The 27,220-nt window shown below is 48.5% G+C and overlaps 1 protein-coding gene across 2 annotated transcripts; it reads right to left on the bottom strand.

Annotated features, from left to right (window-relative positions):
* Positions 1-26,295, bottom strand: LOC135532915 (adipocyte plasma membrane-associated protein-like). 2 transcript variants are annotated; one of them, XM_064960346.1, is made up of 9 exons: positions 25,995-26,293; positions 21,467-21,556; positions 18,700-18,821; positions 18,353-18,451; positions 13,569-13,721; positions 10,804-10,919; positions 10,572-10,732; positions 10,127-10,322; positions 1-267 (listed from the first exon to the last, which is right to left on the bottom strand). In XM_064960346.1, exons 1-9 carry the CDS (start codon positions 26,075-26,077, stop codon positions 61-63), a joined length of 1,227 nt encoding a protein of 408 aa, XP_064816418.1. In that variant the 5' UTR covers positions 26,078-26,293; the 3' UTR covers positions 1-60. The 2 variants fall into 2 exon arrangements, with proteins under 2 accessions (XP_064816418.1, XP_064816419.1); XM_064960347.1 differs by lacking the exon at positions 1-267 and adding an exon at positions 8,197-8,377 and having other exon boundaries at positions 25,995-26,295.
* Between the last annotated feature and the right edge of the window lie 925 nt (positions 26,296-27,220).

The raw sequence follows: 27,220 nt of genomic DNA, 5'->3' as shown, positions 1-27,220 counted from the left end.
CCAACGCTCTAACCACTAGGCTACCCTGCCGTATGAGAGGCCTGCAGCAGAAGTTAGTGGTTAGCTCCAGTCCTCCAGGACAGGAAGGAAGGGCAGGTCGGTGCTACCCAGGTAGATTCTCCCCTGGTGGGAGAACACGTCGCTGACGGCCCAGGTCAGGCTGCCTGTAGGGTCATGGAGACTCCCCAGCACCTCCCCTTCCCCGTCCAACTCCAACACTAGGCCGTATCTAGGCAACAGCATGTTGTACCAGCTCAGAGGAACCACCTGGAAGAAAACAGAACACAGGCTCCAGGCTTTAATATGTCATTTTATCATAGAAAGACACTGGACAAAACATTAAGAACACCTTCCTAATATTGAGTTGCTCCTCCCCTTTAGCACTCAGAACAGCCTCAATTCATTGGGTCGTGGACTCCACAAGGTGTCAAGAGTTCCACAGGAATGCTGGCCCATGTTGACTCCAATGCTTCCCACAGTTGTGTCAAGTTGGCTGGATGTCCGCTGGGTGGTGGACCATTCTTGATACACACAGGAAACTGTTGAGTGTGTAAAACCCAGCAGCGTAGCAGTTCCTGACACAAACCGGTGCTCCTGGCACCTACAATCATAACCCGTTCAGAGGCACTTAAATCTCTTGCCTCTGCCATTCACCCTCTGAATGGTACACATACACAATCCATGTCTCAAGGCTTAAAAATCCTTCTTCAACCCGTCTCCTCCCCTTCATCTACACTGATTGAAGTGGATTTAACAGGTGACATCATTAACTACTTTGCAGACAGAGTTCAGTGTGTCAAATCGGAGGGCATGCTGTCCGGTCCTCAGGCAGTCTCTATGGGGGTGCCACAGGGTTCAATTCTTGGACCGACTCTCTTCTCTGTATATATCAATGATGTTGCTCTTGCTGCGGGCGATTCCCTGATCCACCTCTACGCAGACGACACCATTCTGTATACTTCCGGCCTGTCCTTGGACACTGTGCTATCTAACCTCCTCTAACCTGTTGTATGGCTTCAATGCCATACAACACTCCTTCCGTGGCCTCCGACTGCTCTTAAATGCTAGTAAAACCAAATGCATGCTTTTCAACCGTTCGCTGCCTGCACCCGCACGCCCGACTAGCATCACCACCCTGGATGGTTCCGACCTAGAATATGTGGACATCTATAAGTACCTAGGTGTCTGGCTAGACTGTAAACTCTCCTTCCAGACTCATATCAAACATCTCCAATCTAAAATCAAATCTAGAGTCGGCTTTCTATTCCGCAACAAAGCCTCCTTCACTCACGCTGCCAAGCTTACCCTAGTAAAACTGACTATCCTACCGATCCTCGACTTCGGCGATATCATCTACAAAATAGCTTCCAACAATCTACTCAGCAAACTGGATGCAGTTTATCACAGTGCCATCCGTTTTGTCACTAAAGCACCTTCTACAAGTCCATGCTAGGTAAAGCTCCGCCTTATCTCAGTTCACTGGTCACGATGGCAACACCCACCCGTAGCACGCGCTCCAGCAGGTGTATCTCACTGATCATCCCTAAAGCCAATACCTAATTTGGCCGCCTTTCGTTCCAGTTCTCTGCTGCCTGTGACTGGAACGAATTGCAAAAATCGCTGAAGTTGGAGACTTTTATCTCCCTCACCAACTTCAAACATCTGCTATCTGAGCAGCTAACTGATCGCTGCAGCTGTACATAGTCTATCGGTAAATAGCCCACCCAATTTTACCTACCTCATCCCCATACTGTTTATAATTATTTACTTTTCTGCTCTTTTGCACACCAATATCTCTACCTGTACATGACCATCTGATCATTTATCACTCCAGTGTTAATCAACAAAATTGTAATTATTCGCCTACCTCCTCATGCCTTTTGCACACAATGTATATAGACTCTCTTTTTTTCCTACTGTGTTATTGACATGTTCCGGTTCCGGTTGGAGCGAGCGGTCGCATCTACACTTCGGTCCGCAGGTAGTATAACTTTTCATTACATTTCGTTATAGTACAACGGTTTGATTTGTCTAATCTTAGCAATTTCTTCTTAGCTAGCTACATAGCCGTCTTTGTATCAACGACAATTGCATAATTATCGTATTTCGTCGTCCTAACGTATCTGCCCAGCAGCTAGCTAAGCAGCTAGCTAACATCCACTGTCCACTAGCACTGTAGAAACTATTACACTCAACTGAACGACTCGATTAGCGTAGTGTCAGCTAGCTACATAGTTGTCTTCGCTGTCTTCGTATCCAAGATAATTGTGCAGTTTAGAGTGTGTAGACTTAGAGTGATTATCTTAATTTACAGAGGTTAGCTAGCCAGCTATTTGTCGTCCTTAACGTAGGAAATGCTGCTAGCTAGCTAGCCAACAGCTAGCCAACCTCTACCGAATTGAACTCCAACTACCCGGTCAACATTCCGCGTCGCTCCACAGGTAGTATCACATTCTCATTTCACTTCATTACAGTACAACGGTTTGATTTGTTTGATCGTAGCTAGCCAGCTACATAGCCGTCTTTGTATCTAAGACAATTGTGTAGTCTAGAGCGATTTTCTAGGTTAGCTGGCCAGCTATTGTCGTTCTTTTAACGTAGCTAGCCAGCTAGCCCCCGAATAGCAGCACTGTAGTAACTATTACAGTACAACGGTTTGTTTTGTTTGATCGTAGCTAGCTAGCTACATAGCCGTCTTTGTATCTAAGACAATTGTGTAGCCTAGAGCGATTTTCTAGGTTAGCTAGCCAGCTATTGTCGTTCTTTTAAGGTAACGTAACGCAATCAACCTGCTAGCTAGCCAGCTAGCCCCCGAATAGCAGCACTGTAGAAACTATTACACTCGACGGAACGACTTGATTAGTGTAGTGTCAACATCGCAGCCACTACCAGCTAGCCTACTCCAGCAGTACTGTATCATTTCAATCATTTTAGTCAATAAGATTCTTGCTACGTAAGCTTAACTTTCTGAACATTCGAGACGTGTAGTCCACTTGTCATTCCAATCTCCTTTGCATTAGCGTAGCCTCTTCTGTACCCTGTCAACTATGTGTCTATCTATCCCTGTTCTCTCCTCTCTGCACAGACCATACAAACGCTCCACACCGCGTGGCCGCGGCCACCCTAATCTGGTGGTCCCAGCGCGCACGACCCACGTGGAGTTCCTGGTCTCCGGTAGCCTCTGGAACTGCCGATCTGCGGCCAACAAGGCAGAGTTCATCTCAGCCTATGCCTCCCTCCAGTCCCTCGACTTCCTGGCACTGACGGAAACATGGATCACCACAGATAACACTGCTACTCCTACTGCTCTCTCTTCGTCCGCCCACGTGTTCTCGCACACCCCGAGAGCTTCTGGTCAGCGGGGTGGTGGCACCGGGATCCTCATCTCTCCCAAGTGGTCATTCTCTCTCTCCTCACCCACCTATCTATCGCCTCCTTTGAATTCCATGCTGTCACAGTTACCAGCCCTTTCAAGCTTAACATCCTTATCATTTATCGCCCTCCAGGTTCCCTCGGAGAGTTCATCAATGAGCTTGATGCCTTGATAAGCTCCTTTCCTGAGGACGGCTCACCTCTCACAGTCCTGGGCGACTTTAACCTCCCCACGTCTACCTTTGACTCATTCCTCTCTGCCTCCTTCTTTCCACTCCTCTCCTCTTTTGACCTCACCCTCTCACCTTCCCCCTACTCACAAGGCAGGCAATACGCTCGACCTCATCTTTACTAGATGCTGTTCTTCCACTAACCTCATTGCAACTCCCCTCCAAGTCTCCGACCACTATCTTGTATCCTTTTCCCTCTCGCTCTCATCCAACACTTCCCACACTGCCCCTACTCGGATGGTATCACGCCGTCCCAACCTTCGCTCTCTCTCCTCCGCTACTCTCTCCTCTTCCATCCTATCATCTCTTCCCTCTGCTCATACCTTCTCCAACCTTTCTCCTGATTCTGCCTCCTCAACCCTCCTCTCTTCCCTTTCTGCATCCTTTGACTCTCTATGTCCCCTATCCTCCAGGCCGGTTCGGTCCTCCCCTCCCGCTCCGTGGCTCGACGACTCATTGCGAGCTCACAGAACAGAGCTCCGGGCAGCCGAGCGGAAATGGAGGAAAACTCGCCTCCCTGCGGACCTGGCATCCTTTCACTCCCTCCTCTCTACATTTTCCTCCTCTGTCTCTGCTGCTAAAGCCACTTTCTACCACTCTAAATTCCAAGCATCTGCCTCTAACCCTAGGAAGCTCTTTGCCACCTTCTCCTCCCTCCTGAATCCTCCCCCCCCCTCCCTCTCTGCAGATGACTTCGTCAACCATTTTGAAAAGAAGGTCGACGACATCCGATCCTCGTTTGCTAAGTCAAACGACACCGCTGGTTCTGCTCACACTGCCCTACCCTGTGCTCTGACCTCTTTCTCCCCTCTCTCTCCAGATGAAATCTCGCTTCTTGTGACGGCCGGCCGCCCAACAACCTGCCCGCTTGACCCTATCCCCTCCTCTCTTCTCCAGACCATTTCCGGGGACCTTCTCCCTTACCTCACCTCGCTCATCAACTCATCCCTGACCGCTGGCTACGTCCCTTCCGTCTTCAAGAGAGCGAGAGTTGCACCCCTTCTGAAAAAACCTACACTCGATCCCTCCGATGTCAACAACTACAGACCAGTATCCCTTCTTTCTTTTCTCTCCAAAACTCTTGAACGTGCCGTCCTTGGCCAGCTCTCCCGCTATCTCTCTCAGAATGACCTTCTTGATCCAAATCAGTCAGGTTTCAAGACTAGTCATTCAACTGAGACTGCTCTTCTCTGTATCACGGAGGCGCTCCGCACTGCTAAAGCTAACTCTCTCTCCTCTGCTCTCATCCTTCTAGACCTATCGGCTGCCTTTGTTACTGTGAACCATCAGATCCTCCTCTCCACCCTCTCCGAGTTGGGCATCTCCGGCGCGGCCCACGCTTGGATTGCGTCCTACCTGACAGGTCGCTCCTACCAGGTGGCGTGGCGAGAATCTGTCTCCTCGCCACGCGCTCTCACCACTGGTGTCCCCCAGGGCTCTGTTCTAGGCCCTCTCCTATTCTCGCTATACACCAAGTCACTTGGCTCTGTCATAACCTCACATGGTCTCTCCTATCATTGCTATGCAGACGACACACAATTAATCTTCTCCTTTCCCCCTTCTGATGACCAGGTGGCGAATCGCATCTCTGCATGTCTGGCAGACATATCAGTGTGGATGACGGATCACCACCTCAAGCTGAACCTCGGCAAGACGGAGCTGCTCTTCCTCCCGGGGAAGGACTGCCCGTTCCATGATCTCGCCATCACGGTTGACAACTCCATTGTGTCCTCCTCCCAGAGCGCTAAGAACCTTGGCGTGATCCTGGACAACACCCTGTCGTTCTCAACCAACATCATGGCGGTGGCCCGTTCCTGTAGGTTCATGCTCTACAACATCCGCAGAGTACGACCCTGCCTCACACAGGAAGCGGCGCAGGTCCTAATCCAGGCACTTGTCATCTCCCGTCTGGATTACTGCAACTCGCTGTTGGCTGGGCTCCCTGCCTGTGCCATTAAACCCCTACAACTCATCCAGAACGCCGCAGCCCGTCTGGTGTTCAACCTTCCCAAGTTCTCTCCGTCACCCCGCTCCTCCGCTCTCTCCACTGGCTTCCAGTTGAAGCTCGCATCCGCTACAAGACCATGGTGCTTGCCTACGGAGCTGTGAGGGGAACGGCACCGCAGTACCTCCAGGCTCTGATCAGGCCCTACACCCAAGCAAGGGCACTGCGTTCATCCACCTCTGGCCTGCTCGCCTCCCTACCATTGAGGAAGTACAGTTCCCGCTCAGCCCAGTCAAAACTGTTCGCTGCTCTGGCCCCCCAATGGTGGAACAAACTCCCTCACGACGCCAGGACAGCGGAGTCAATCACCACCTTCCGGAGACACCTGAAACCCCACCTCTTCAAGGAATACCTAGGATAGGATAAGTAATCCTTCTCACCACCCCCCCTTAATGATTTAGATGCACTATTGTAAAGTGGCTGTTCCACTGGATGTCAGAAGGTGAATTCACCAATTTGTAAGTCGCTCTGGATAAGAGCGTCTGCTAAATGACTTAAATGTTAATTGTTTGCTCCATGTGTAACTCTGTGTTGTCTGTTCACACTGCTATGCTTTATCTTGGCCAGGTCGCAGTTGCAAATGAGAACTTGTTCTCAACCAGCCTACCCGGTTAAATAAAGGTGAAATAAAATAAAAAGGGATCATAGCTTTCACCTGGATTCACCTGGTCAGTCTATGTCATGGAAAGAGCAGGTGTTCCTAATGTTTTGTCCACTAAGTGTATATTCCTGGAAACATCCACCAGAACACAAAGGGTACAGACTTTACTATTAGTATTATACCACTGTACTATAATATTACTATAGCATCGTACATTCCAGAACAGTACTGTTTACATACATTATCTCCTCTAGAACACCATGTTGCTATCTGAATTATGTCTTGTATTTATGTCCTCTAGAACACCATGTTGCTATCTGAATTATGTCTTGTATTTATGTCCTCTAGAACACCATGTTGCTGTCTGAATTATGTCTTGTATTTATGTCCTCTAGAACACAATGTTGCTGTCTGAATTATGTCTTGTATTTATGTCCTCTAGAACACCATGTTGCTGTCTGAATTATCTCTTGTATTTTTCTCCTCTAGAACACAATGTTGCTGTCTGAATTATGTCTTGTATTTATCTCCTCTAGAACACCATGTTGCTGTCTGAATTATCTCTTGTATTTATCTCTACTAGAACACCATGTTGCTGTCTGAATTATGTCTTGTATTTTTCTCCTCGAGAACACCATGTTGCTGTCTGAATTATCTCTTGTATTTTTCTCCTCTAGAACACAATGTTGCTGTCTGAATTATGTCTTGTATTTATCTCCTCTAGAACACCATGTTGCTGTCTGAATTATCTCTTGTATTTATCTCTACTAGAACACCATGTTGCTGTCTGAATTATGTCTTGTATTTTTCTCCTCGAGAACACCATGTTGCTGTCTGAATTATGTCTTGTATTTTTCTCCTCTAGAACACCATGTTGCTGTCTGAATTATGTCTTGTATTTATCTCCTCTAGAACACCATGTTGCTGTCTGAATTATCTCTTGTATTTATCTCTACTAGAACACCATGTTGCTGTCTGAATTATCTCTTGTATTTATTTCCTCTAGAACACCATGTTGCTGTCTGAATTATCTCTTGTATTTTTCTCTACTAGAACACCATGTTGCTGTCTGAATTATCTATAGTATTTATCTCCTCGAGAACACCATGTTGCTGTCTGAATTATCTCTTGTATTTTTCTCTACTAGAACACCATGTTGCTGTCTGAATTATCTCTTGTATTTATCTCTACTAGAACACCATGTTGCTGTTTGAATTATCTCTTGCATTTATTTCCTCTAGAACACCATGTTGCTGTCTGAATTATCTCTTGTATTTGTCTCCTCTAGAACACCATGTTGCTGTCTGAATTATCTATTGTATTTATCTTGGGATTGGGATTGCGCCAGGCATAGCGTTTTCCTTGATGGCCAAAAAGCTACATTTTAGTCTCATCTAACCAGAGTACCTTCTTCCATATGTTTGGGGAGTCTCCCACATGCCCTTTGGCGAACACCAAACATATTTGCTTATTTTTTCTTGAAGCAATGGCTTTTTTTCCTGGCCACTCTTCTGTAAAGCCCAGCTCTGTGGAGTGTATGGCTTAAAGTTTTCCTATGGACAGATACTCCCATCTCTGCTGTAAAGCTTTGCAGCTCCTTCAGGGTTATCTTTGGTCTCTTTGTTTCCTCTCTGATTAATGCCCTCCTTGCCTGGTCTGTGAGTTGTGGTGGGCGGCCCTCTCTTGGCAGGTTTGTTGTGTTGCCATATTCTTTCCATTTTTTTATAATGGATTTAATGGTGCTTTTTTATAATCCAACCCTGATCTGTATATACGTAGATCATGTGACACTTCGATTGCACACAGGTGGACTTTATTGAACTAATGATGTGACTTCTGAAGGTAATTGGTTGCACCAGATCTTATGTAGGGGCTTCATAGCGAAGGGGCTGAATACATATGCACATACCACTTTTCCTTTTGAATTTCTTTTGAATTTATTGAAGTTATTTTCATTTCACTTCACCAATTTGAACTAATTTGTGTAGGTCCATTACATGCAATCCAAATACAAATCTATTTAAATTACAGGTTGTAATGTAACAAAATAGGAAAAACGGCAACGGGGGTGAATATTTTAACAAGGCACTGTATCATGTTGCTGTCTGAATCATCTCTTGATGGAGGCTCTCTGTCCTCTCAGATTACTCTCTCTAGTCTCACTGCAGCCTGGAACAAAGACCACACAGGGGCCTGGGAGAGAGGTCTACAACACAGGGAGGGGCCTGGGAGAGAGGTCTACAACACAGGGAGGGGCCTGGGAGAGAGGTCTACCACACAGGGGCCTGGGAGAGAGGTCTACCACACAGGGAGGGGCCTGGGAGAGAGGTCAACAACACAGGGGCCTGGGAGAGAGGTCTACCACACAGGGGCCTGGGGGAGAGGTCAACAACACAGGGAGGGGCCTGGGAGAGAGGTCAACAACACAGGGAGGGGCCTGGGAGAGAGGTCTACCACACAGGGAGGGGCCTGGGAGAGAGGTCAACAACACAGGGAGGGGCCTGGGAGAGAGGTCAACAACACAGGGAGGGGCCTGGGAGAGAGGTCAACAACACAGGGAGGGGCCTGGGAGAGAGGTCAACAACACAGGGAGGGGCCTGGGAGAGAGGTCAACAACACAGGGAGGGGCCTGGGAGAGAGGTCTACCACACAGGGAGGGGCCTGGGAGAGAGGTCAACCACACAGGGAGGGGCCTGGGAGAGAGGTCTACCACACAGGGGCCTGGGAGAGAGGTCTACCACACAGGGGCCTGGGAGAGAGGTCTACCACACAGGGAGGGGCCTGGGAGAGAGGTCAACAACACAGGGAGGGGCCTGGAAGAGAGGTCAACCACACAGGGAGGGGCCTGGGAGAGAGGTCTACCACACAGGGGCCTGGGAGAGAGGTCTACCACACAGGGGCCTGGGAGAGAGGTCTACCACACAGGGGCCTGGGAGAGGTCTACCACACAGGGGCCTGGGAGATAGGTCTACAACACAGGGCCTGGGAGAGAGGTCTACCACACAGGGGCCTGGGAGAGGGTCTACCACACAGGGGCCTGGGAGAGAGGTCTACAACACAGGGAGGGGCCTGGGAGAGGGTCTACAACACAGGGAGGGGCCTGGGAGAGAGGTCTACAACACAGGGGCCTGGGAGAGAGGTCTACCACACAGGGGCCTGGGAGAGAGGTCTACCACACAGGGGCCTGGGAGATAGGTCTACAACACAGGGGCCTGGGAGAGAGGTCTACCACACAGGGGCCTGGGAGAGAGGTCTACCACACAGGGGCCTGGGAGAGAGGTCTACCACACAGGGAGGGGCCTGGGAGAGAGGTCAACAACACAGGGGCCTGGGAGAGAGGTCTACCACACAGGGAGGGGCCTGGGAGAGAGGTCTACCACACAGGGGCCTGGGAGAGAGGTCTACCACACGGGCCTGGGAGAGAGGTCTACCACACAGGGGCCTGGGAGAGAGGTCTACAACACAGGGGCCTGGGAGAGGTCTACCACACAGGGGCCTGGGAGAGAGGTCTACCACACAGGGGCCTGGGAGAGAGGTCTCCCACACAGGGGCCTGGGGAGAGAGGTCTCCCACACAGGGGCCTGGGAGAGGTCTCCCACACAGGGGCCTGGGAGAGAGGTCTACAACACAGGGGCCTGGGAGAGAGGTCTACAACACAGGGGCCTGGGAGAGAGGTCTACAACACAGGGGCCTGGGAGAGAGGTCTACCACACAGGGGCCTGGGAGAGAGGTCTACAACACAGGGGCCTGGGAGAGAGGTCTACCACACAGGGGCCTGGGAGAGAGGTCTACCACACAGGGGCCTGGGAGAGAGGTCTACCACACAGGGAGGGGCCTGGGAGAGAGGTCTACCACACAGGGGCCTGGGAGAGAGGTCTACAACACATTGATGATGATGATGATGATGGTGAAACTAACCTTAGCCAGAAAGCGTTTGACCGCTGGGTACGGACCAATCAGGTCCAGGAATGGAGGCATGAGCTTCCTGAAGCGTGTGGTCGTTAGGCCAACCAGGAAGGTTCCACGGTCGCTAAGGCGGATGTTGTCAGGGTAACCGGGCATATTGTTCATGATGACCTCCTTGGTGCCAGCCTTGGGGCCTTTCAGCCAGTACCTACAGAGGTAGAGAGAGAAAAGGAACCATGAGTCATTCAAACAAAAGGCCTTTCAGCCAGTATCTGGAGGGAGGGAGGACAATGATTGTTCTATGACAAAAAGGCCTTTCTGTACTGTGAGGGTTCCTCTGTCCTGCTGATCAGCCACCTCTGATAACACAATGATATTTACATGTTAAAAGGAAAAACACAGGAAGGACAGTTACTATGGAAAACATTGTCCTCCGTTAGTGTGTGTGTGTGTGTACCTGAGGATACACCCGATGCTGGTCTCGGCTAGCAGCAGGAAGCTCTCGTCAGGTGACAGGGCGATGCCATTGGGCATGTAGAGACCATCCAGTAGGACACCCACACGCCCTGACAAGGGGTCAAAGGTCAGGAGACGACCCAGAGCGTTGGTCTCTATCACCTAGACGTTAGAAGTCAGGGGTTATAGAGCGTATAAAGAAGGGTGATTTGTAGGAGTACAGAGCGACAGACCTCTAGTTTGACGTGCCGTCGTCCCCAGCGAGAGGAGGAGTCCGTAAAGTAAATGATCCCAGTCTGAGAGGAGATCTCCAAGCCGTTCAGGAACGCAAACGGAACCCCGTCAGCTCCTAGAGCACAAAGATATTACATTAGTTAACTGGATGTACATTAGCCTCACAAGACTTTTACCACATTTTGTTGCTTTATAGCCTTATTATAAAATATATATATATTTTTAAATCCACTCAATCAACACACAATGCCCCATAATGACACCACAACAACCCATAATGACATCACAATAACCCATAATGACATCACAATAACCCATAATGACAAAGCAAAAACATTTTTGATAATTTACTACAAATAAAATATGGAAATATCACATTTACATAAGTATTCAGACCCTTTATTCAGTACTTTGTTGAAGCACCTTTGTCAGAGATTACAGCCTTGAGTCTTCTTAGATAAGATGCTACAAGCTTGGCACACCTGTGTTTGGGGAGGATCTCCCATTCTTCTCTGCAGATCCTCTCCAGCGCTGTCAGGTTGGATGGGGAGTGTCGCTGCATAGCTATTTTCAGGTCTCTCCAGAGATATGCTCCGTTCTGTACTTTGCTCCGTATATCTTTCCCTCGATCCTGACTAGTCTTCATGTCCCTGCCACTGAAAAACATCCCCACAAGCATGACGCTGCCACCACCATGCTTCACCGTAGGGATTGTGCCAGGTTTCCTCCAGATGTGACGCTTGGCATTCAGGCCAAAGAGTTCAATCTTGATTTCATCCGAGGTTTCATCTTGTTTCTCATGGTCTGAGAGTCCTTTAGGTGCCTTTTTGCAAACTCCATAAGGCCTGATTGGTGGAGTGCTGCAGAAATGGTTGTCCTTCTGGAAGGTTATCCCATCTCCTCAAAGGAGCTCTGGAGCTCTGTCAGAGTGACCAGTGGGTTCTCAGTCACCTCCAATACCAAGGCTCTTCTCCCCCTATTGCTCAGTTTGGCTGGCTGGCCAGCTCTAGGAAGAGTCTTGGTGGTTCCATACTTCTTCCATTTAAGAATGATGGAGGCCACTGTGTTCTTGGAGGCATTACTTAAAAATCATACAATGTGATTTTCTGGATTTTTGATTCCGTCTCTCACAGTTAAAGTGTACCTATGATAAAAATTACAGACCTCTACATGCTTTGTAAGTAGGAAAACCTGCAACATCGGCATGGTGTCAAATACTTGTTCTCCCCAGTGTATGTTTATATGTATATATTTATACCTTAAAGGTCCTAAAATTACATTTCAAATAGCTAAATAATCCCTGTTATGACCATCTTAAAACAATTCTATATGTTAGAACCTGCTGTCCAGTCAGAGTTAAGGTTAGGGGTTAGACTGTCAGACCTGCTGTCTAGTCAGAGTTAAGGTTAGGGGTTAGACTGTCAGACCTGCTGTCCAGTCAGAGTTAAGGTTAGGGGGTAGACTGTCAGACCTGCTGTCCAGTCAGAGTTAAGGTTAGACTGTCAGACCTGCTATCCAATCAGAGTTAAGGTTAGACTGTCAGACCTGCTGTCCAGTCAGAGTTAAGGTTAGACTGTCAGACCTGCTGTCCAGTCAGAGTTTAGGTTAGGGGTTAGACTGTCAGACCTGCTGTCCAATCAGAGTTAAGGTTAGGGGTTAGACTGTCAGACCTGCTGTCTCATCAGAGTTAAGGTTAGACTGTCAGACCTGCTGTCCAGTCAGAGTTAAGGTTAGGGGTTAGACTGTCAGACCTGCTGTCCAGTCAGAGTTAAGGTTAGGGGTTAGACTGTCAGACCTGCTGTCTCATCAGAGTTAAGGTTAGGGGTTAGACTGTCAGACCTGCTGTCCAGTCAGAGTTTAGGTTAGGGGTTAGACTGTCAGACCTGCTGTCCAATCAGAGTTAAGGTTAGGGGTTAGACTGTCAGACCTGCTGTCCAGTCAGAGTTAAGGTTAGACTGTCAGACCTGCTGTCCAATCAGAGTTAAGGTTAGACTGTCAGACCTGCTGTCTCATCAGAGTTAAGGTTAGGGGTTAGACTGTCAGACCTGCTGTCCAATCAGAGTTAAGGTTAGGGGTTAGACTGTCAGACCTGCTGTCCAGTCAGAGTTAAGGTTAGGGGTTAGACTGACTGGACAGCAGGTCTGACAGTCTAACCCCTAACCTTAACTCTGACTGGACAGCAGGTCTGACAGAGTTAAGGTTAGGGGTTAGACTGTCAGACCTGCTATCCAGTCAGAGTTAAGGTTAGACTGTCAGACCTGCTGTCCAGTCAGAGTTAAGGTTAGGGGTTAGACTGTCAGACCTGCTGTCCAGTCAGAGTTAAGGTTAGGGGTTAGACTGTCAGACCTGCTGTCCAGTCAGAGTTAAGGTTAGACTGTCAGACCTGCTGTCTAGTCAGAGTTAAGGTTAGGGGTTAGACTGTCAGACCTGCTGTCCAGTCAGAGTTAAGGTTTGGGGTTAGACTGTCAGACCTGCTGTCCAGTCAGAGTTAAGGTTAGACTGTCAGACCTGCTGTCCAGTCAGAGTTAAGGTTAGACTGTCAGACCTGCTGTCCAGTCAGAGTTAAGGTTAGACTGTCAGACCTGCTGTCCAGTCAGAGTTAAGGTTAGACTGTCAGACCTGCTGTCCAGTCAGAGTTAAGGTTAGACTGTCAGACCTGCTGTCCAGTCAGAGTTCAGGTTTGGGGTTAGACTGTGAATGATCAGACCTTGTTTGCTGTCCAGTCGCAGGGTCTTGTGTCCAGTCTGTGGATAGGGGACGTTACCTGTCTTGCTGTCCAGTAGCAGGGTCTTGTGTCCAGTCTGGGGGTCAACAGAAAACAGCCCAAAGTAGGAGTCAGCTACGATCAGCTGACCACCACTGTCCAACCGCACACCATGAGGACGACCACAGACTGGCTCATAGTCTGTCCTGCTACCTAGAGGACCAACAGAGATAACATCACAGTCTGTCCTGCTACCTAGAGGACCAACAGAGATAACATCACAGTCTGTCCTGCTACCTAGAGGACCAACAGAGATAACATCACAGTCTGTCCTGCTACCTAGAGGACCAACAGAGATAACATCACAGTCTGTCCTGCTACCGAGAGGACCAACAGAGATAGCATCACAGTCTGTCCTGCTACCTAGAGGACCAACAGAGATAACATCACAGTCTGTCCTGCTACCTAGAGGACCAACAGAGATAACATCACAGTCTGTCCTGCTACCTAGAGGACCAACAGAGATAACATCACAGTCTGTCCTGCTACCTAGAGGACCAACAGAGATAACATCACAGTCTGTCCTGCTACCAAGAGGACCAACAGAGATAACATCACAGTCTGTCCTGCTACCTAGAGGACCAACAGAGATAACATCACAGTCTGTCCTGCTACCAAGAGGACCAACAGAGATAACATCACAGTCTGTCCTGCTACCTAGAGGACCAACAGAGATAACATCACAGTCTGTCCTGCTACCTAGAGGACCAACAGAGATAACATCACAGTCTGTCCTGCTACCTAGAGGACCAACAGAGATAACATCACAGTCTGTCCTGCTACCTAGAGGACCAACAGAGATAACATCACAGTCTGTCCTGCTACCGAGAGGACCAACAGAGATAACATCACAGTCTGTCCTGCTACCGAGAGGACCAACAGAGATAACATCACAGTCTGTCCTGCTACCTAGAGGACCAACAGAGATAACATCACAGACTGTCCTGCTACCTAGAGGACCAACAGAGATAACATCACAGTCTGTCCTGCTACCTAGAGGACCAACGGAGATAACATCACAGTCTGTCCTGCTACCTAGAGGACCAACAGAGATAACATCACAGTCTGTCCTGCTACCTAGAGGACCAACAGAGATAACATCACAGTCTGTCCTGCTACCGAGAGGACCAACAGAGATAACATCACAGTCTGTCCTGCTACCTAGAGGACCAACAGAGATAACATCTCAGTCTGTCCTGCTACCTAGAGGACCAACAGAGATAACATCTCAGTCTGTCCTGCTACCTAGAGGACCAACAGAGATAACATCTCAGTCTGTCCTGCTACCTAGAGGACCAACAGAGATAACATCACAGTCTGTCCTGCTACCTAGAGGACCAACAGAGATATCACAGTCTGTCCTGCTACCTAGAGGACCAACAGAGATAACATCACAGTCTGTCCTGCCCTCTTTCGGTCTCTCGGTCTCCCCAGTCTGGAACAACATCAGAGGATTTCTAGAGATGTACTAGACGGTCTCTAACACAACCTGACACACACACACACACAACCTGACACACACACACACACAACCTGACACACACACACACACACACACACACACACACACAACCTGGAACGCACACAACCTGGCACACACACACACACACACAACCTGGCACACACACACACACAACCTGGCACACACACACACACAACCTGGCACACACAAACACACAACCTGGCACACACACACACAACCTGGCACACACACACACAACCTGGCACACACACACACAACCTGGCACACACACACACAACCTGGCACACACACACAACCTGGCACACACACACACAACCTGGCACACACACACACAACCTGACACACACACACACACACACACACACACACACACACACACACACACACACACACACACACACACACACAACCTGGAACACACACAACCTGACACACACACACACACACAACCTGGAACACACACAACCTGACACACACACACACACACAACCTGGCACACACACACACAACCTGGCACACACACACACAACCTGGCACACACACACACACACAACCTGGCACACACACACACACAACCTGGCACACACACAAACATCTTTTTGGCCAGAGCTCAGAGGAAGACAATCGGCTGCCGGCCACATCAACAGAGATCTGAACAGAACACGTTCACACATCTAAACACTTCCCAACAGAAGAGTCAGTGTTCCACGGGTCCAGTAGAACATCTGAAATATTCAGGTCCTCCTCCTTTTCTAAATGTTTTCTCACCTGTTCCATACCTACTGAACTGAACACAGCCCTGTAGATCCCAGACAGATTCAATCATACATCAATAAGCCTGCTATAATTACTGACCACACTCCTACTGCTGTCAGCTAGCCAGATAGACATGAAGAATTGTTAGCTAGCCAGGTATCCATGAAGAACTGTGAGCTAGGGGAAGTGCAGCGTTAGGTAATACAGTAGAGGGAAGTGCTGCTCAGCGTGAGGTAATACAGTAGGGGGAGTGCTGCTCAGCGTGAGGTAATACAGTAGGGGGAGTGCTGCTCAGCGTGAGGTAATACAGTAGGGGGAGGTGCAGCGTGAGGTAATACAGTAGGGGGAGTGCTGCTCAGCGTGAGGTAATGCAGTAGGGGGAGTGCTGCTCAGCGTGAGGTAATACAGTAGGGGGAGTGCTGCTCAGCGTGAGGTAATACAGTAGGGGGAGTGCTGCTCAGCGTGAGGTAATACACTAGGGGGAGGGCTGCTCAGCGTGAGGTAATACAGTAGGGGGAGTGATGCTCAGCGTGAGGTAATACAGTAGAGGGAGTGCTGCTCAGCGTGAGGTAATACAGTAGGGGGAGGTGCAGCGTGAGGTAATACAGTAGGGGGAGTGCTGCTCAGCGTGAGGTAATACAGTAGGGGGAGTGCTGCTCAGCGTGAGGGTAATACAGTAGGGGGAGGTGCAGCGTGAGGTAATACAGTAGGGAGTGCTGCTCAGCGTGAGGTAATACAGTAGGGGGAGTGCTGCTCAGCGTGAGGTAATACAGTAGGGGAGTGCTGCTCAGCGTGAGGTAATACAGTAGGGGGAGTGGGAGGTAATACAGTAGGGGGAGTGCTGCTCAGCGTGAGGTAATACAGTAGGGGGAGTGGGAGGTAATACAGTAGGGGAGTGCTGCTCAGCGTGAGGTAATACAGTAGGGGGAGTGCTGCTCAGCGTGAGGTAATACAGTAGGGGGAGTGGGAGGTAATACAGTAGGGGGAGTGCTGCTCAGCGTGAGGTAATACAGTAGGGGGAGTGCTGCTCAGCGTGAGGTAATACAGTAGGGGGAGTGGGAGGTAATACAGTAGGGGGAGTGCTGCTCAGCGTGAGGTAATACAGTAGGGGGAGTGCTGCTCAGCGTGAGGTAATACAGTAGGGGGAGTGCTGCTCAGCGTGAGGTAATATAGTAGGGGGAGTGGGAGGTAATACAGTAGGGGAGTGCTGCTCAGCGTGAGGTAATACAGTAGGGGAGTGCTGCTCAGCGTGAGGTAATACAGTAGGGGGAGTGCTGCTCAGCGTGAGGTAATACAGTAGGGGGACTGGTGCTCAGCGTGAGGTAATACAGTAGGGGGAGTGCTGCTCAGCGTGAGGTAATACAGTAGGGGGAGTGCTGCTCAGCGTGAGGTAATACAGTAGGGGGACTGGTGCTCAGCGTGAGGTAATACAGTAGGGGGAGTGCTGCTCAGCGTGAGGTAATACAGTAGGGGGAGTGCTGCTCAGCGTGAGGTAATACAGTAAGGGGAGTGCTGCTCAGCGTGAGGTAATACAGTAGGGAGAGTGCTGTTCAGCGTGAGGTAATACAGTAGGGGGAGTGCTGCTCAGCGTGAGGTAATACAGTAGGGGGAGTGCTGCTCGGCGGGAGGTAATACAGTAGGGGAGTGCTGCTCAGCGTGAGGTAATACAGTAGGGGAGTGCTGCTCAGCGTGAGGTAATACAGTAGGGGGAGTGCTGCTCAGCGTGAGGTAATACAGTAGGGGGAGTGCTGCTCAGCGTGAGGTAATACAGTAAGGGGAGTGCTGCTCAGCGTGAGGTAATACAGTAGGGGGAGTGCTGCTCGGCGTGAGGTAATACAGTAGGGGGAGTGCTGCTCAGCGTGAGGTAATATAGTAGGGGGAGTGCTGCTCAGCGTGAGGTAATACAATAGGGGGAGTGCTGCTCAGCGTGAGGTAATACAGTAGGGGGAGAGCTGCTCAGCGTGAGGTAATACAGTAGGGGGAGTGCTGCTCAGCGTGAGGTAATACAGTAGGGGGAGTGCTGCTCAGCGTGAGGTAATATAGTAGGGGGAGTGCTGCTCAGCGTGAGGTAATACAATAGGGGGAGTGCTGCTCAGCGTGAGGTAATACAGTAGGGGGAGTGCTGCTCAGCGTGAGGTAATATAGTAAGGGGAGTGCTGCTCAGTTAGTTAGTTACTGACCACACTCCTGTAAGTCCTGTCCCATGTGGTGGATGAGTTAGGGTTAGTTAGCGTTAGGGTTGGTTAGTTAGCGTTAGGGTTGGGTAGTTAGTTAGCGTTAGGGTTGGTTAGTTAGTTAGCGTTAGGGTTGGTTAGTTAGTTAGTTACTGACCACACTCCTGTAAGTCCTGTCCCATGTGGTGGATGAGTTAGGGTTGGTTAGTTAGCGTTAGGGTTGGTTAGTTAGCATTAGGGTTGGTTAGTTAGTTAGTTAGTTAGTTAGTTACTGACCACACTCCTGTAAGTCCTGTCCCATGTGGGTGATGAGTTAGGGTTAGTTAGTTAGTTAGTTAGTTAGTTAGTTAGTTAGTTAGTTAGTTACTGACCACACTCCTGTAAGTCCTGTCCCATGTGGGTGATGAGGGTTAGAGTCTCCTGATGGATCCTCCACAGCTTCCCATCCACCGTCCCTGTGTACACGTTACCTAGGAGACACCAGGGGTTAGAGGTCAGGGGTCAGACAGGCCACAGTGTTCTGAAAAGGTATTTCCAGTCAAATGTCATATAAACACTGAGGAGGTGGATGAAAGACCAACAGACAGGATTCAATTAAAACATGCTGGATGAAAGACCAACAGACAGGATTCAATTAAAACATGCTGAATGAAAGACCAACAGACAGGATTCAATTAAAACATGCTGGATGAAAAACAACTCAGACAAGAGTTCTTACCCTCCTGGTCCGCAGTGAAGGATTCTGGTCCATGCAGTTGTCCAGTGAACAGCCTACGCCCGTTCTGTAGTCTGGTGTTGACAGCCAGTGGGCCCTCCAGGAGCGGAGGGGGTCCCTTGAATCTGACAGACAATAATTCTTTAACCCTTTACCCCCTAAACTGACAGACAATAACCTTTAACCCCTAAACTGACAGACAATAACCTTTAACCCCTAAACTGACAGACAATAACCTTTAACCCCTAAACTGACAGACAATAACCTTTAACCCCTAAACTGACAGACAATAACCTTTAACCCCTAAACTGACAGACAATAACCTTTAACCCCTAAACTGACAGACAATAACCTTTAACCCTTAACCCCTAAACTGTTTCCCTCTGAAAACACCAACCTGTCTCAAAACACAACCCTTCAACTCAAATAACCCTTAACCCCCTACACAATAAAATAACAATAACGAGGCTATATACAGGTGGTACCTGTACCGAGTCAATGTGTGGGGATACAGGTTAGTAATGTGGTACCTATACTGAGTCAATGTGTGGGGGTACAGGTTAGTAATGAGGCTATATACAGGGGGTACCTGTACTGAGTCAATGTGTGGGGGTACAGGTTAGTAATGAGGCTATATACAGGTGGTACCTGTACAGAGTCAATGTGTGGGGGTACAGGTTAGTAATGAGGCTAAATACAGATGGTACCTGTACTGAGTCAATGTGTGGGGGTACAGGTTAGCAATGAGGCTATATACAGGGGGCACCTGTACTGAGTCAATGTGTGGGGGTACAGGTTAGTAATGAGGCTATATACAGGTGGTACCTGTACTGAGTCAATGTGTGGGGGTACAGGTTAGTGGAGGTAATATGTACATGTGACTATGCATAGATAATAAACAGCAAGTAGCAACAGCGTAAACATAAAGGGCATCAATGTAAATAGTCCAGTTTGATTAACTGTTTAGAAGCTGTTCAGCAGTCTGATGGCTTGGGGGTAGAAGCTGTTCAGCAGTCTGATGGCTTGGGGGTAGAAGCTGTTCGGCAGTCTGATGGCTTGGGGGTAGAAGCTGTTTGGCAGTCTGATGGCTTGGGGGTAGAAGCTGTTCAGCAGTCTGATGGCTTGGGGGTAGAAGCTGTTCGGCAGTCTGATGGCTTGGGGGTAGAAGCTGTTTGGCAGCCCTGATGGCTTGGGGGTAGAAGCTGTTCAGCAGTCTGATGGCTTGGGGGTAGAAGCTGTTCAGCAGTCTGATGGCTTGGGGGTAGAAGCTGTTCAGCAGTCTGATGGCTTGGGGGTAGAAGCTGTTCAGCAGTCTGATGGCTTGGAGGTAGAAGCTGTTCAGCAGCCTGATGGCTTGGGGGTAGAAGCTGTTCAGCAGTCTGATGGCTTGGAGGTAGAAGCTGTTCAGCAGTCTGATGGCTTGGGGGTAGAAGCTGTTCAGCAGTCTGATGGCTTGGGGGTAGAAGCTGTTCAGCAGTCTGATGGCTTGGGGGTAGAAGCTGTTCAGCAGTCTGATGGCTTGGGGGTAGAAGCTGTTAAGGAGCCTGATGGCTTGGGGTAGAAGCTGTTAAGGAGCCTGATTGGATCCAGACTTGCTATTCTGGCACTGCTTGCCGTGCGGTAGCAGAGGGAACAGTCTGTGACTAGGGTGGCTGGGGCCTTTGACCATTTTTAGGGCCTTCCTCTGGCTCCGCATGGTATAGAGGTCCTGGAAAGCAGGAAGCTTGGCCCCAGTGATGTACTAGGTCGTACGCACTACCCTCTGAAGTGCCTTGTGGTCGGAAGTCGAGCAGTTGCATTACCAGGCGGTGTTGCAACCAGCCACCCTAGTCACAGACTGTTCTCTCTGCTACCGCACGGCAAGCAGTACCAGAATAGCAAGTCTGGCGGTGATGCAACTCTCGCAGCTGTAGAACTTTTGAGGATCTCAGGACCCATGCAAAATCTTTTCAGTCTCCTGAGGGGGAATAGGCTTTGTTGTGCCCGCTTCACGACTGTCTTGGTGTGTTTGGACCATGTTAATTTGTTGTTGATGTGGACATCAAGGAACTTGAAGCTCTCAACCTAATCCACTACAGCCCCCGTTGATGAGAATGGGGGTGTGCTCAGTCCTCCTTTTTCTGTAGTCCACAATCATCTCCTTAGTCTTGATCACGTTGAGAGAGAGTTATTGTCCTGGCACCACACGGCCAGGTCTCTGATCTCCTCCCTATAGGCTGTCTCATCGTTGTCGGTGATCAGGCCTACCACTGTTGTGTCATCTGCAAACTTAATGATGGTGTAGGAGTCATGCCTGGCAGTGAGTGAACAGGGAGTACAGGAGGGGACTGAGCACGCACCCCTGAGGGGCCCCCGTGTTGAGGATCAGCGTGGCGGATGTGTTGTTACCTACCCTTATCACCTAGGGGCGGCCCGTCAGGAAGTCCAGGATCCAGTTGCAGAGGGAGGTGTTTAGTCCCAGGTTACTTAGCTTAGTGATGAGCTTTGAGGGCACTATGGTGTTGAACGCTGAGCTGTAGTCAGTGAATAGCATTCTCACGTAGGTGTTCCTTTTGTCCAGGTGGGAAAGGGCAGGGTGGAGTGCAATAGAGATTGCATCATCTGTGGATTTGTCGGGGCGGTATGCAAATGAGGGTGGCTCTAGTGTTTCTGGGATGATGGTGTTGATGTGAGCCATGACCAGCCTTTCAAAGCACTTCATGGCTACGGACGTGAGTATTAGTTTGCAAGCCGACGAGCATCAGAGCCGGTGTGGTGCGTCTGTACTTACATGTAAGGCTGAGGGTTTATGGGTGAGGGGAGGAGGTAGACCCCTACAGCCACCGATAGCAGGACCACTAATATCCCTCTCTTCCCTAGCCTGAAGACAAGAGAAAACACAACAGATAGCAGGACCACTAATATCCCTCTCTTCCCTAGCCTGAAGACAAGAGACAACACAACAGATATCACATGTACACTGACTGGACAAAACATTAAGAACACCGTCCTAACATTGAGTTGCAAAACCCCCCCAACCACCACCCTGCTCCCCCAATGGTACAGTATGTTATCCCTTACCTGACTGGCTACAGGACAATGGTACAGTATGTTATCCCTTATCTGACTGGCTACAGGACAATGGTACAGTATGTTATCCTCATCCCTTATCTGTCTGGCTACAGGACAATGGTACAGTATGTTATCCCCTATCTGACTGGCTACAGGACAATGGTACAGTATGTTATCCCTTATCTGTCTGACTACAGGACAATGGTACAGTATGTTATCCCTTATCTGTCTGGCTACAGGACAATGGTACAGTATGTTATCCCTTATCTGTCTGGCTACAGGACAATGGTACAGTATGTTATCCCTTATCTGTCTGGCTACAGGACAATGATACAGTATGTTATCCCTTATCTGTCTGGCTACAGGACAATGGTACAGTATGTTATCCCTTATCTGACTGGCTACAGGGCAATGGTACAGTATGTTATCCCTTATCTGTCTGGCTACAGGGCAATGGTACAGTATGTTATCCTCATCCCTTATCTGACTGGCTACAGGACAATGGTACAGTATGTTATCCCTTATCTGTCTGGCTACAGGAAAATGGTACAGTATGTTATCCCTTATCTGTCTGGCTACAGGACAATGATACAGTATGTTATCCCTTATCTGTCTGGCTACAGGACAATGGTACAGTATGTTATCCCTTATCTGTCTGGCTACAGGACAATGGTACAGTATGTTATCCCTTATCTGACTGGCTACAGGACAATGGTATATTATGTTATCCCTTATCTGACTGGCTACAGGGCAATGGTACAGTATGTTATCCCTTATCTGTCTGGCTACAGGGCAATGGTACAGTATGTTATCCCTTATCTGTCTGGCTACAGGACAATGGTACAGTATGTTATCCCTTATCTGACTGGCTACAGGACAATGGTACAGTATGTTATCCCTTATCTGACTGGCTACAGGACAATGGTACAGTATGTTATCCCTTATCTGACTGGCTACAGGACAATGGTACAGTATGTTATCCCTTATCTGTCTGGCTACAGGACAATGGTTCAGTATGTTATCCTCATCCCTTATCTGTCTGGCTACAGGGCAATGGTACAGTATGTTATCCCTTATCTGACTGGCTACAGGGCAATGGTACAGTATGTTATCCCTTATCTGACTGGCTACAGGACAATGGTACAGTATGTTATCCCTTATGTGACTGGCTACAAGACAATGGTACAGTATGTTATCCCTTATCTGTCTGGCTACAGGACAATGGTACAGTATGTTATCCCATATCTGACTGGCTACAGGACAATGGTACAGTATGTTATCCCTTATCTGACTGGCTACAGGACAATGGTATATTATGTTATCCCTTATCTGACTGGCTACAGGGCAATGGTACAGTATGTTATCCCTTATCTGTCTGGCTACAGGGCAATGGTACAGTATGTTATCCTCATCCCTTATCTGACTGGCTACAGGACAATGGTACAGTATGTTATCCCTTATCTGTCTGGCTACAGGAAAATGGTACAGTATGTTATCCCTTATCTGTCTGGCTACAGGACAATGGTACAGTATGTTATCCCTTATCTGTCTGGCTACAGGACAATGGTACAGTATGTTATCCCTTATCTGTCTGGCTACAGGACAATGGTACAGTATGTTATCCCTTATCTGACTGGCTACAGGACAATGGTATATTATGTTATCCCTTATCTGACTGGCTACAGGGCAATGGTACAGTATGTTATCCCTTATCTGTCTGGCTACAGGGCAATGGTACAGTATGTTATCCCTTATCTGTCTGGCTACAGGACAATGGTACAGTATGTTATCCCTTATCTGACTGGCTACAGGACAATGGTACAGTATGTTATCCCTTATCTGACTGGCTACAGGACAATGGTACAGTATGTTATCCCTTATCTGACTGGCTACAGGCCAATGGTTCAGTATGTTATCCCTTATCTGACTGGCTACAGGACAATGGTACAGTATGTTATCCCTTATCTGTCTGGCTACAGGACAATGGTTCAGTATGTTATCCTCATCCCTTATCTGTCTGGCTACAGGGCAATGGTACAGTATGTTATCCCTTATCTGACTGGCTACAGGGCAATGGTACAGTATGTTATCCCTTATCTGACTGGCTACAGGACAATGGTACAGTATGTTATCCCTTATGTGACTGGCTACAGGACAATGGTACAGTATGTTATCCCTTATCTGTCTGGCTACAGGACAATGGTACAGTATGTTATCCCATATCTGACTGGCTACAGGACAATGGTACAGTATGTTATCCCTTATCTGACTGGCTACAGGACAATGGTACATTATGTTATCCCTTATCTGACTGGCTACAGGACAATGGTACAGTATGTTATCCCTTATCTGTCTGACTCCAGGACAATGGTACAGTATGCTATCCCTTATCTGACTGGCTACAGGACAATGGTACAGTATGTTATCCCTTATCTGACTGGCTACAGGACAATGGTACAGTATGTTATTCCTTATCTGACTGGCTACAGGACAATGGTACAGTATGTTATCCCTTATCTGTCTGGCTACAGGACAATGGTACAGTATGTTATCCCTTATCTGACTGGCTACAGGACAATGGTACAGTATGTTATCCCTTATGTGACTGGCTACAGGACAATGGTACAGTATGTTATCTCTTATCTGTCTGGCTCCAGGACAATGGTACAGTATGTTATCCCTTATCTGTCTGGCTACAGGGCAATGGTACAGTATGTTATCCTCATCCCTTATCTGACTGGCTACAGGACAATGGTACAGTATGTTATCCCTTATCTGTCTGGCTACAGGACAATGGTACAGTATGTTATCCCTTATCTGTCTGGCTACAGGACAATGGTACAGTATGTTATCTCTTATCTGTCCGGCTCCAGGACAATGGTACAGTATGTTATCCTCATCCCTTATCTGTCTGGCTACAGGACAATGGTACAGTATGTTATCCCTTATCTGTCTGGCTACAGGACAATGGTTCAGTATGTTATCCTTTATCTGACTGGCTACAGGACAATGGTACAGTATGTTATCCCTTATGTGACTGGCTACAGGACAATGGTACAGTATGTTATCCCTTATCTGTCTGGCTACAGGACAATGGTACAGTATGTTATCTGTCTGGCTACAGGACAATGGTACAGTATGTTATCCCTTATATGACTGGCTACAGGACAATGGTACAGTATGTTTTCCCTTATCTGTCTGGCTACAGGACAATGGTACAGTATGTTACCCCTTATGTGACTGGCTACAGGACAATGGTACACTATGTTATCTGTCTGGCTACAGGACAATGGTACAGTATGTTATCCCTTATCTGACTGGCTACAGGACAATGGTACAGTATGTTATCCCTTATCTGTCTGGCTACAGGACAATGGTACAGTATGTTATCCCTTATCTGACTGGCTACAGGACAATGGTACAGTATGTTATCCCTTATCTGTCTGACTACAGGACAATGGTACAGTATGTTATCCCTTATCTGACTGGCTACAGGACAATGGTGCAGTATGTTATCCCTTATCTGACTGGCTACAGGACAATGGTACAGTATGTTATCCCTTATCTGTCTGGCTACAGGACAATGGTACAGTATGTTATCCCTTATCTGTCTGGCTACAGGACAATGGTACATTATGTTATCCCTTATCTGTCTGGCTACAGGACAATGGTACAGTATGTTATCCCTTATCTGTCTGGCTACAGGACAATGGTACAGTATGTTATCCCTTATCTGACTGGCTATGGAATTACAGATGACTGATGGTAAACTATTCCACACGTTGTTTAATCTCATCAGCTGCAGTTATTGGGTAATATTCTAATAGGATACATTCACAGATTCATTTCAATAGTTTCATAACATGTATTTTCCCCACGTGAGTTGCACTTGTGCGACAATCATAATCAATTACAACTTGGACAAAAACTGTCAACAACTCAACAACTGTTCTACCAAAACATGACCGTGGTCATTCATCCAACAGTAGCCTATCTACCAAAACATGACTGCGGTCATTCATCCAACAGTAGCCTGTCTACCAAAACATGACTGCGGTCATTCAACCAGCAGTAGCCTGTCTACCAAAACATGACTGCGGTCTTTCAACCAGCAGTAGCCTGTCTACCAAAAAGACAGTTACTCTATGAACTTGTTTTTGAGGGACAAGTAGACTCATGCTTAAAATCGTTCACGTAACTACATTATTGTTTTATCACAAAGCAAAACAACTCCGGTAAAAACGTACATAGTGAATCCCTCTGCAGCTCGCGCCCGTCCGGTTAGATCACAGTCCGGTTGGATCCAGTCTCCGGTGAGCCTCGCCGCCATGAAGCAAAGTTGTTGTCTGTTCTGGTGAGCGCCGCGGGAGAGAGAGAGTGTGTGTGTGCTGAGAGAGAGTGTGTGTGTGTGGGGGCTGAGAGAGAGTGAGTGTGTGTGGGGGCTGAGAGACTGAGAGTGAGTGTGTGTGTGTGTGCTGAGAGAGACTGAGAGTGTGTGTGTGTGTGTGTGTGTGCTGAGAGAGAGTGAGTGTGTGTGTGTGTGCTGAGAGAGACTGAGAGTGAGTGTGTGTGGGGGCTGAGAGAGACTGAGAGTGAGTGTGTGTGGGGGCTGAGAGAGACTGAGAGTGAGTGAGTGTGTGTGTGCTGGAAGGGGAGGTGTGAGACGGACTGGGGGAGGTTTATTTACAATATCTTCTTCTGCCTCAACTATCATGATATTGTATAGCCACAAGGGGGAGCCACCTGACAGGCCCTGACACTGAACAGTCTGTTTCCAAGTCAACTTTTATTTGTCACATGCTTCGTAAAAAACAGGTTGATGTGAAACCCCCACACCAGCACGACCAGGACACACAGGGTGATATTATACCCCCACACCAGCATGACCAGGACACACAGGTTGATGTTATACCCCCACACCAGCACGACCAGGACACACAGGTTGATATTATACCCCCACACAAGCACGACCAGGACAAGCAGGTTGATGTTATACCAGCACGACCAGGACACACAGGTTGATGTTATACCCCCACACCAGCACGACCAGGACACACAGGTTGATGTTATACCCCCACACAAGCACGACCAGGACAAACAGGTTGATGTTATACCAGCACGACCAGGACACACAGGTTGATGTTATACCGCCACACCAGCATGACCAGGACACACAGGTTGATGTTATACCCCCACACCAGCACGACCAGGACACACAGGTTGATGTTATACCCCCACACCAGCACGACCAGGACACACAGGTTGATGTTATACCCCCACACCAGCACGACCAGGACACACAGGTTGATGTTATACCCCCACACCAGCACGACCAGGACACACAGGTTGATGTTATACCCCCACACCAGCACAACCAGGACACACAGGTTGATGTTATACCCCCACACCAGCACGACCAGGACACACAGGTTGATGTTATACCCCCACACCAGCACGACCAGGACACACAGGT

This window comes from Oncorhynchus masou, unplaced genomic scaffold, assembly GCF_036934945.1.
Source record: "Oncorhynchus masou masou isolate Uvic2021 unplaced genomic scaffold, UVic_Omas_1.1 unplaced_scaffold_2107, whole genome shotgun sequence".
Classification (NCBI taxonomy): domain Eukaryota; kingdom Metazoa; phylum Chordata; class Actinopteri; order Salmoniformes; family Salmonidae; genus Oncorhynchus; species Oncorhynchus masou.
This window is presented reverse-complemented; position numbering and strand designations above follow the sequence as displayed.